Source organism: Camellia sinensis, chromosome 15 (genome assembly GCF_055761805.1).
Source record: "Camellia sinensis isolate YWXY chromosome 15, ASM5576180v1, whole genome shotgun sequence".
NCBI lineage: Eukaryota > Viridiplantae > Streptophyta > Magnoliopsida > Ericales > Theaceae > Camellia > Camellia sinensis.
Window position 1 is genome coordinate 49,534,095 of NC_138975.1, and position 12,204 is coordinate 49,546,298.

General features: G+C 38.4%; 1 protein-coding gene across 6 annotated transcripts in view; it reads right to left on the reverse strand.

Annotated features, from left to right (window-relative positions):
- Window positions 1–11,792, reverse strand: part of LOC114299473 (forkhead-associated domain-containing protein / FHA domain-containing protein) — a 68,963-nt gene extending 57,171 nt beyond the window's left edge. For 2 of the 6 annotated variants that reach the window (XR_014356915.1, XM_082909521.1), the window contains exons 1-5: window positions 9,722–11,769; window positions 9,176–9,310; window positions 8,874–9,018; window positions 3,536–3,838; window positions 1,228–1,489 (exon numbers count right to left, since the gene is read on the reverse strand). Coding sequence is in view for 5 of the 6 variants with exons in the window: in XM_082909521.1 (XP_082765647.1) it covers window positions 1,228–1,489; window positions 3,536–3,838; window positions 8,874–9,018; window positions 9,176–9,310; window positions 9,722–11,463 (2,587 nt within the window). In the remaining variant the exon portion in view is untranslated. Of the gene's footprint in view, window positions 1–1,227; window positions 1,490–3,535; window positions 3,839–8,873; window positions 9,019–9,175; window positions 9,311–9,721 lie in introns of all 6 variants that reach the window. The other 4 variants (XM_082909518.1, XM_082909517.1, XM_082909519.1 and 1 more) reach the window with 3 other exon arrangements.
- Window positions 11,793–12,204: the final 412 nt, after the last annotated feature.

A 12,204-nucleotide genomic window follows, 5' to 3' on the forward strand; every position in this document is an offset into this window, starting at 1 on the left:
AACATATTGAAATTTGGACAATAAATATACATACTTTTCCAAATAACAATGACCAAATAATAAGAAGAATTATTTAGAATATTTTATTTTAAAACCTAAAATATTTTAAAATGTATAATTGACCTCACCCATGAAATATTCAACTATAATTAATTTAATAAAATAGTAATAAATAATTCATGATGTAAGTTACTTTAATTTTAAACATTTTTAGAAGATATATTATGATTTTTTAAAAGAAAAAATGAGAAGAAATGTTAAAAACATGTTGGGTCTGACTGAATATGATTGGATCCTATTAAAAACTCCATGATCACTAAAATAATAACAAATCATGTAAATATATTGGTTATTTTGGTATTAAACGCTATTAGAAGTTGTATTATGTTATTTTCACCAAAAAGATGGAGAAAAGAGTCAATAATATGTTGGACACGATAGTTTTAAAAATTGCATGAATCATAAAAAATAAATTGAATCATGAATTGATTGTGAATCGTGCGATTCACTAGAGATTCACTTCCAAAATATATTCACTTATAGATTCATATCGATTTTGCAAAAATTGCGAATCGAATCAGGAATCGAATAGCGAATCACAAGATTCTGATAACAGAAATAAACATGATAATGGCTCAAAAATACTTGACAGCATAAAAATTGTCATTAACTGTCCTGAATTTTTTTTTTAATATGGTTCAATGATCAATCCCCCTATTTCTCTAACTTGTACAACTCCCCTTATGCTTATGTAAATGGTGCCACACCATTATTGTATTGAAATCCTAACCACAAACCAATAGACTGTTTAGACTAGATGGTCGAGTTGAATACTTCCTGCACACACCACATGCTTCCAGTTAGTGTATAATTTGTGGTCTTTCAGTATAGCCAACACCTATTACTTGCACTGAATGCTCTAATATGTCAAGGCACATTTCAACATATCATTTATCAAGCACGGTAAACATACTATAGATGCAAGCATCACTACATGTGTTTTACTATAAATATATTGTACATCACGGGATTTGCCCTCGCAAATGGATTTAAAACATGCATGTATCAAGCCTTACTCCCAATAACTTGGTTCAGTTTTATAAATGAAACTATGTTCACAAATATCTACAATATAAATGAAATTTAAAAGATTTAAAAAAAAACACACACACACACACACAAACACAAGATATAGGCTGAGTAAGTGTTAAGCAGTGTGTCTTGTACCTCCCTCAGAGAACTCTTCTGGATTAGGAACAAGAATGCTCACAGCATTTGCATCAGCTGGTATATTTGTGTTTCTTCTTAAAACAATCTCCAGCATCCCATTTGCATTTTCATAACACTTTCCAAGGAAAGAAGCAAGTTTCTTTAGCTGTGACCCATTTGTATCTGTTGAAGTGCGAAAAAGATGGCTTAAACCAACTACAGATGTTTCAATAGAACCTAGGACCTTCACACCATATGACTGTGATGCACATTGCTCACCCTGCCGTCAAAGTAAAAGATGCAATTCTATAAATCACTTCGTCAATCACAACATTCTCAACAAAGAAAACCCCATAATGATCTACTCCTCCATATTATTGTTTTGTATTGAAGATTAAATTTAATAGAAAAAAGAGGTAGTACAAACAGGGTAGGAAGAACATGCATCCCCCAAAGCAGTAGGGCTGAGCATAAAAACAAAATAATAAAAAACTACAAACTGGTCCAATCCAGACCAAACTGCACTATTTGGTTTGGTTTCCTCAATGCACGGTTCGGTCCTAATTTTTAAAATAGGTGAATTGTACCGTACTTAAGTTTTCGGTTTGGAACCAAACCAAACTGTTTAAAAATATACATACGTATAATTTGTTATTTATGGTATACACTCAAGTATTTTACTAGTATCCTATATATATTCATAAGTTGTTAACCCCTTACTTACTAGTGTGTTCTTATATAATAGTATAACTAGCTCTAAACAATCATTTAAACAATTTTGTTTGTAAAATGATGATATATTGCCTGATCTTTGAACTAGTTATGATTATATTGTGAATAATAACAAAGTTCATGAAAATCGTGGTTCCAAACCGAGCCAAACCGCATTTTCATGGTTTAGTTTGGTTTAGTTCCAAGATTTTCATGGTTCGGTTTGATTTCCAAATTTTGGTTAACATCAAAACCGAATGCAACTGAACCATGCTCACCCCTACAAAATAGACAATAAAGAATGGACAATAAAGAAAAGGGTAGAAAAAGCCAACCAAAAGATTAAACTTCGTTTAATGGCCACTAAAAGAGGGTATAAATGGCCACTAAACTTTGTGTGGGTAAAAGAGGTTAGAGGCGATCAGTCGTTGATCTCTGGGAAGATGGCAAGCACTTCATTGGCCTGAGATCACCAAAGGCAGAAGAGGAGAAGACCAAGGCAAGCTTAGAGAGGAAAGGGGTGGCAGTGAGAGACCTTCAACACTTTGTATATATTGTTGCATGATTCTTGTTGTTCTTGTTATGATTGTGGCTGCACTTATGATGCCATTATATAGACTCTAGGAGTATTGGAGCCCAAGCAACCTCAAGACAGGTGGCAAGTTTTCCTCGACTCGACAAGAGGGTGATATCGGCCCTACTAGCTGTGTCCTATGATTCAAGTCCTTAGGAAGGTTGCATCATAGGAGCGGCAGGTGTAGGTATGATATCTTGAGAGACGTATCATATATACAGCAAGTGTAAGTGTAAGGTCAACATTCCCTTTCTCTAAGCCAAGTCAAGGTGGAACTGTCACTTCAGGAAGACAGGTACTCGACCTTGATGTTCCCGAGGTCTTAGCCTCCAATCCACAATCCTCCAATGATTCCAAGTGAGAGTGCCTAGGTCCTGATCCCAACCTAGGCAGCCAAGGAGGTGAGTGCATGGGTGAGCCAAGGACTCATCCTGGGCAACTAAGTGAACATAGGTGAGCCAAGAGTCCAACTATGTTGCTATGGAGCTGGGGTGAGTGGGCAAAGAATATATTTCTTATGCGTCATAAAGAACCATAAAGAGCTCTAGGTGAGCTAGGTCTATTAAGGTGAGCCATGGTCCTGTTTCCATACTTGGTGTACATGCCCCTGCTTATGCTACGCACACAACCCTAGCTCATTGTGGTGCCTCAGGAGTTTGCCACGTGGATGTGCGATGATGATGAGGTGATGCCCATACGGCTCGCCACGTGCCAAGCACGATCTAGATACCCACACTTTGTTTCAAGGGTAAAACTCTCCAAACTTTAGCAAGCTTCCCAGGTTTCCAAATCATAATCCTCATTATCCAGAACATGCCGCCATTAAAAGGCTAAGAAAATTAGGCTCAGGTCTGCATGTATTTAAGTAAAACACTGGCATTTACTAAAGCTGATGCACAAATAGAATGGTGATGGATCCATTATTTAGATAATAGAATAAGAAAAAACAATGACCTTTTAATACTGTCTTGACTACTACAAATCAGCTTTTCAATTCAAGCTAGAAGCACACACACAAAAGCAGATAAATGAAGTACTCACAGGTAAGAAGTACATGGGTTCCAAGATAGAAGGTGCCCTGCGAGAATGAATTCCAGGTACAGAAGCAACAAGATGGCCAACTGCCCCCTTAAAGTCATATTTAATCAATTCTAGGATCCAGTGGGCCTGACTAGGTACATCAGCAACAAGAGATGCCATAAATCCGCCCAGCTGAGCAGCAAAATCAGATTTTGAATATTGATTTATGTCCCCATCAGATAATTGAGTAAAAAGAGATAAATAATCAGGTCTGCTGGCACGAGGAAAATCCTGCCACCAAATGGTATTGGTCACACTGTTCCACTGCAGAATACAGAAGACCAGATGAGAAACACACTACACAAGATGATCACACTAATTATGTTTGTGCAGAAGATTCTAATATGCACGCTTAAATAAGTTATAATTAATAGTATTAATTAACAAAAATGCAATCCATTTAGCAAGGTCTTTCGTAGAAATCAAGACCAAAATAATACCATGCAATTAGTAATGTGCTCAACAACTAAGCTCAACCCAACAAGCCTTGGTCCCAATTACTTGGGTTGGCTATACCAATCCATTTCCTCCAATTGATTCTATTTGAAGTCATGCCTTTAAAGTAATCATGTCCTTTTTGTAATCCAAAACACCGTACATGATTAGAATGACAGAGATAGAAATCTGGAACACTGTGTCCTTTATTGAGGCTTTTTACCCCCTAAATACAGAGTAAAAAACAGAGCATATTCAAAAGCAATACAATTTAGAGTTGCCATCCATAAACACTTGCTCACTCAGAAATACACCGTGAGAGAAGAAGTCCCAAACAAAACAAGAAGCAGAACACTACTAATAGTGTGTCCATTGTAAATACAACATCCAAATTGAAGTTGCCAAATAGTGAGAAGACAAAAAAACATGGGTTAATATAACCACTAGAAGCTGTGAGGATTACATTGAAATAAGTAGTTGAAAACAAGAAGGAATAACCAAAGACATTGCAACTTGTGAGTGCCTGAGCAAAAGATAGGCATTCACAAGTAATAAAAGTAAAAAGGCAAAGCATTAGACTTTTCTTTTTCTTTTCTTTTTTTCCTTCTGTTTTCTTATTTACTTATTTATTCTATTTTTTGGCACAAATGGAAACATAGCTAGAGTGAGGCAAAGATGATTGGCCTTAAACCCAAGCCTTATGATGGCCACCCAACACCTTACCATCAGGCTGGATGGAAACTTCAACAATGCATTAGTTACTGTTAAAATCCACCTACTCTCCACCTACTTCACCCACTTAAACCTACTCCACTAAACCTAACCCACTACACCACTACCACCTCACCTACTCCACTAAACCTAACCCACTACACCACTACCACCTCACCTACTCCACTAAACCTAACCCACTACACCACTACCACCTCCACTTCACCTACTCCTTACCTACTACACACTCACCCTCTTCTATATATAGGAATCATGAATCATTGTAATTGAAATAACAACATATCAATCAATAATAATACATACAATTTATTCTCTCTCTTTCTCTATACATTATTTCTTACATGGTATCAGAGCTGGTTTAAAACCTAGTATTTTCGCTTCCCCGGCGGGCGGCAACCTCACCTTAGCCGCCCGCCGGACCTCAACCTATTCCGCTGATAAAATCAACAAAGATTTGTGCAACTGTAGTCATGTGTGAGGCTGATGGAGAAGAATTCTTCACCTCATATGACGAGACAGTCTGGAACTGGAATTCTGCAGCAGCTAGATTATAGCTTGGTTGAGTGCCAAGCTTTGGTTCTTCCACCCACTCTTGAACTTGCCCAGCAAAGTGTGAAGGTTCATGCTTGTGTTGGAGGGACTAGTGTGCGCGAAGATCAGCGCATTCTCTCCAGTGGGGTTCATGTTGTTGTTGGTACTCCTGGTCGTGTGTTTGACATGTTGCGGAGACAATCACTTCGCCCTGTTTACATCAAAATGTTTGTCTTGGATGAAGCTGATGAAATGCTGTCACGAGGTTTTTAAAAATCAGATCTATGATATTTTCCAGTTGCTGCCACCCAAAATCCAGGTTGGGGTGTTCTCAGTTGCTGCCACCCAAAATCCAGGTTAGGGTGTTCTCTGCCACAATGCCACCAGAGGCTCTTGAAATCACCAGGAAATTCATGAATAAGCCTGGAAAGAGAAAAAGCTCATGCTAGGATTTGCGAAGTGATTCGCTGCAGGAATTTTGGCTTTGGATGAAACCCTTACCATACTCCACTCATTCTCTCCTCCATTTGATTTCAAAAATCACTTATTTTTATTTATTTTTTCCAAGTCACTTTTCCTCTTTTTTTAAATACCCCACTTTATTTTGAAACAATCGCACTGATGTTTTTCATATAATCCATCTATAAATATTTTTTATCTATTTTCTTTCTCCCTTATTTTCTTTCATTTTATTTTTTTTTTCAACAAAACACTCCCAAAACAAAAAACAAAAAAAAAAAAAAACAACATTTTACAAACTTGTCATTTCTTCATGCCGGGGATCAACCCCGATCAGCATTTTACACCATAAAAAAAATAAAAATAAAAAAACACAAAACAAAACAAAACACAACCAACACAAATCGGAACAGTGGGATTTTTCTTCTCGCCTATTCTGCCGGTCTTTTCTTCTTGCCACCGTCTTGGGCGGCCCTTGCCGGTGTTGCCTCCGTGTTTCCCACTCCACTGGGCATGATCACTACTCCCTGCTCCTCCACTGCAGCATATGGCGGCCCTCCAAATCGGAACATAAAACTGGCCTTCCGCTTCAGCTCCTTGTTTTCCGCCTTTAGCACACTTATCTCTGCTCGCGCATCCTTATACATGCGTTGGAGCAGAGCCAGTTGGGCGTTTAACTGTTGCACCTCATTTGTCCTACTCTGCAGCCGGTTCGACAAATTTGTAACCGCAGTCATGGTTTCCACACATGACTTCAAGGTATACTGATTGGCCTCCACATCCGACTGCACCGCCATTTTTTGCTCCACCGACCGCATCGGAAAGTTCAACGGAGCAAAACCAGAGGTGTTTGGTTGAGGTTCACAGGCCACCGCACCAGTTATCTCTCTTGTTGACTCGTTGAGGTCGGGAAAGAGAGTGAGCAGACCACGGGAAGAAGAGGCTATGTTCTGGGTAGCTGAACGGGAAGAAGAAGCCATGTTTTTGGGTTGCTGAGTGTTTCAGAGAAGGGTTGGTTACAGAATGTTACAGAGAACGAAGAGGTTTCAACTGGTTTGTTATGCTTCCAAGCCTCAGACTTCGCTTTGGTTTATAAAGACAGAGACGACGAGGCCGACACGCGCTCTGTCAATCACGTGCATCGCCGCGTGTCAGGCGCCCCTTTTGATGGCTCGACGCTTTCTGTCGGGCACGTCTTTTGATGAAGTGGGCACGCCTTTTGATGGCACATCTTTTTATGAATTGGGCACGCCTTTTGATGGCACGCCTTTTTATGAATTGGGCACACCTTTTGAGGGTGCGACTTTTTAAGGGTCCGACAAGACTCTGTAAACTGTCCCGACATTGATTCCGGTTAGCTCCTTCATGGGTCCGACAAGACTCTGTAAACTGTCCCGACATTGATTCCGGTTAGCTCCTTTAAGGGTCCGACAAGACTCTGTAAACTGTCCCGACATAGATTCCGGTTAGTTTCTACAAAGGTCCGACAAGACTCTGTAAACTGTCCCGACATTGATTCCGGTTAGTTTCTATAAGGGTCCAGCAAGACTCCGTAAACTGTCACCACAACTGTCACAATAGTGTCTGCTACAACGGTCCGACATGACCCCGTAAACTGTCTGCTACAACGGTCCGACATGACCCCGTAAACTGTCTTCTACACCGGTCCGACATGACCCCATAAACTGTCTTCTACAACGGTCCGACATGACCCCCTAAACTGTCCTCTACATGGTTATGACACCCCCATACAGTGTCCTCTACAACGTTATGACACCACCATCCAGTGTCTTCACCAATGGTCTGACACGACCATACCGTGTCTCCTATCCTCTTTTATTTTTATGTATTTTCTTATTTTGTTACTCTCTCCAAACTCAAGTTGGTTAGTTCCTATCCCCCTTGAGTTTGCGGGGGGCTGTTAAAATCCACCTACTCTCCACCTACTTCACCCACTTAAACCTACTCCACTAAACCTAACCCACTACACCACTACCACCTCACCTACTCCACTAAACCTAACCCACTACACCACTACCACCTCACCTACTCCACTAAACCTAACCCACTACACCACTACCACCTCCACTTCACCTACTCCTTACCTACTACACACTCACCCTCTTCTATATATAGGAATCATGAATCATTGTAATTGAAATAACAACATATCAATCAATAATAATACATACAATTTATTCTCTCTCTTTCTCTATACATTATTTCTTACAGTTACATATTTCCAAAGGGGTTTCTTCGGTTGCTTCATATTATCATGAGCTTGTGGGAGGGGCAGGGGTGGTGTGTCCTTGGAAGAGTGTTTGGGTTTCAGAGTCTTCTTCCAAGGTTGCTTTCTTCATATGGACAGCAGCTCTAGGGCGTATTTTGACTGTTGACAATCTGATTTGACGTCGGCATATTTTGGTATATTGGTGTTGCATGTATTGTAGTGATGCTGAGTCTGCGGATCATTTGCTTCTTTATTGTTCTATAGCTACTAGGCTTTGGTCGCTTGTTGGTTTGTTTGGGTTGGCCTGGGTTCAACCGGGTTCAGTTTGGGATGTTCTTCATAGTTGGAGGGGGCCGAGAGTTGGGAGGCGCCGTCAGAAGGAGTGGTTCAGTGCTTAATGTGGTTGATTTGGTTGGAGCGTATTAGACATACTTTTTAGGGGACATCTCATTCGGTGTCTTGACTACAGAATAGGCTCTTTTTGGTTCTTCATAGTTAGGTTACAGTATCGGTGGATCCAGATGTGTTGGCCTTTATAAATTTTGTGACTGATTTGACTTCATAGATTTTTTTATTTCTGGCCAGTTATAGGCTGCTAGCCATTTGTATTCTTTGCTTCATCTTGATACTTTTTAATAATATTTATCTTTATTTATCAAAAAAAATGCATTAGTTACATATAATAGAAATCTTTTTTTAACTCAAGTGCAATAGAAGTCCAAGTTTTCATATATCAGAGTTCAAAATATTAATTAAATATGGAAAACAAAAAGATTCTTCACCAATTTTATAAGGAGAGCATTATAAAATATGACGAAGAGTTAGAATATCAAATAAAAATGGGGACAAGGCTCTTCACTACCAGTTTTACAAATAAAACATCATGAATATGTTAAGAACAGAAAGATTCACCTGTTTTTCCACCAAATTTGCAGAAGTAATGACAACACGGATGCTTTCTTCTCTTTGTAACACAAGCAATTTTGGATGATGGCAAGCTATGCCTGATCTCTTGCGGTCATTACCAAAGGCTATAACCTCAGGAAATGGAGGATACCTATTATCATAATTGGACTATATTACAGAACTGTTAGTAGCTCACATGGGTTAACAACTTCAGCATCATGTTTTTTTTTTTTTTGATAAGTAACTTCAGCATGTTGTTTTCATCAATGGGTAAGTAGCAAACAGCTAAGCATGCAAAGGTAACTTACACCACAACTAAATTGGGAAAATCTGAGAAAGGCACTGAGATTCTTTTGTCAGGGGATGAACTCCAACACCCCTCACGGTTGTGGCATGCAATTGTCACTGGTAGGTGGGCAGGAATATCACAGTATGATAAAAACCTACAAAATCACAACACTTTTGAATTAAAAACAGAAGACGTGCGCATATATGTGTGTGAATGTGTGCATCTTTGTACATAGAATCAATGAGCTCCAACCAATGCACTCCCTAATGAATAACAAATAAATTTTCAAATATTTTTTTATAATATGAAACTTTTGATTGTTATAATTTAAAGGAATGATCATATCTAACAATAAAATAACAAGTAAAACAACAGAGAAATCAAATAATCAATTTATGCATGCATATTATAACCATATGCCACTATTTGACAAATTTATTGAAATATTGCACCTCATGCCACACTTGCAAAACAGTACCTGTACAAATAAATTATCTTTTTTTTTTCAACATGTGGAATAAAATAAAGAAACGAAATGGAAACAAAGAAGAGAAAAGAAACTTACCATAAAATATCGCTTGTAAAAGTAGCAATAAAAATTTGTGAAAGGCTTTCAACGGGATACAGAAGTTCTGGCAAGGAAACAACATCATGATGGTCCAATGAACCATGTCCCATAGTTTGAAGCCGGTTAAGATAAAACTTATTCCCTGGGGGAGGAATTGAACCAATCTGATTCTCATCATGTGCACCCCAATGAAACTGCGGAGTATTCTCTTTAACCATTGAATCCAAATACAAAGTCTTAGGTTTGCCATTGGGAACACTGCTTGCAAGAGGAGCTCCATATTGTTCCATTTGTTGTAATGGCAAACCGTAATCTTTAACAGTTGAATCCAAACACAAAGACATAGGTTTGCCATTGGCAACACTGCTCGCAAGAGGAGCTCCAAATTGTTCCATTTGTTGTAATGGCAAACCGTTATCTTTAACAGTTGAATCCAAACACAAAGGGTTAGGTTGGCCACTGGCAACACTGCTTGCAAGAGGAGCCCCAAAATGTTCCATTTGTTGTAATGGTAAACCGCTGTCTTTAACAATTGAATCCAAACACAAAGGCTTAGGTTTGCCATTAGCAACACCATTTGCAAGAGAAGCCCCAACATGTTCCATTTGTTGTGATGGTAAACCGCTGTCTTTAACAATGGAATCCAAACACAAAGCCTTAGGTTTGCCATTAACAACACCATTTGCAAGAGGAGCCCCAACATGTTCCATTTGTTGTAATGGTAAACCATCTTTAACTGCTGAATCCAAACACAAAGTCTTAGGTTTGCCATTGGCGACATTGCTTGGAAGAGGAGCTCCAACATGTTCCATTTGTTGTAAATGGTTACCATTAAAATTGTAACACTCAGAGGCAGCGTTAGCCTCATAAACCACAGTTGTCTCTCTATCACGAATAACTGAACTCAACTGTACCATATTGGCATTTACATTTACATTTTCCAATCTCTGGTCAGCATGTGAGTCCTCACCGGAGGGTGGTTCAACAAGATTACCACCTCTCAGCTCCGACACACCTCCCATGGGAAACTTACCAACATTGCTCAACATCAAACCCAGAACACTATTCACTCTATGTGAAAAATCGCATTTACGAATGGACGATATAGGATCATTGCTATGCAATATCTGTCTGCACTGACTTAAAAGCAAGTTCACTGACGCAACAACTCCACCACATCCATTTTCACCAAAATTAGATACAGTTCCATTAAAAACCTCCTCCACAAAAACAATTCTTTGCACAACAAACCCTATCCTAACCCCCAAACTACAAACCCCTTCATTTCCACACACAAGCGAAACCTCATCGCCCGCACCCAACTCAGCAACTTCCCCTCCCACAATTCTAACCCCATTGACAAACACCCCATTCATGGAAACCCTAACCCTAGAAAACCCACCACAACCAGACCAAAACACACCATCAGATATACATATTTTACGATTCAGAGCATCAAATAAAATCTGGAAATGCTTCTTACTGACTCGGCGGTCCTCGAAAACGAAATCGCAGTGTCGATGGGCTCGGCCGATGGTGTAGGGTCTGTAGGGCTCGAGATTGATCGATTCGGATGAAGAAGTTTGGGTTGTTGAAACCAGAGGCAATCCGAGAGGTTGTATATGTATAGAAGCTGTGTTGATAACCACAGGTCTGTGCTTTTTGCGAGAAAATTGAGAAGAATTGGGCAAATGATCAAATCGATGTCGCTTACTGCGAATTGAATCTGAATTTTTCATGTTACTCCATAAGAATCAAATTGAATAAACCTATCAATGTTTGTGTAAATAAATTTTATATATATATATATATATATAGAAAGAGAGAGAATTTGAATAAGAATAACAAGTGAGAGAATTTGAATAAGAATAACAAGTGATCGAATGAATGAATGATAGAATAAAGAAGAGGTTTTGCTCAAATTTTTATACTAACGATTTTCAATTTTGTTTTCCCTCCAGTTTTCCCTGGGGCGGGATGCGGATGATGTTCTTTGCGATGGACCGACTGTTCGTTGTATAAAAGTTGCGCCTCTTCATTTTGATAAAATGGTACACGGCTTAGTGTTAGATTAATTTTTTTTTTTTTTTTGACTTTTTTAACGATATAATATGATTTAAATAAAATAATATATTAAAATAAATTCATTCTTTCTTTCATCGAAGGTCCATATGACATAATGAGAAGGAAACAAAGACTTGAAAATTAAGTTTAACCTTCACTTTGTATGATATAATAGTACACATGGTGTAGATATATATATATATATATATATAGAATAATGTTAAGAATCTCAAATATTTTACTAAATGTTGACATTAGATAAAATATTTGGTAAAACATTTGGAATCCCTAACATTTTTCATATATATATAGACACTTAGGTAGAAATTTATTTTATTTTTTAAATGAAAAATGATTCGTTCACGAATTTAATTTTGCTCGAATTACTCAAATTTGTACATGTCAATCCACGTCCC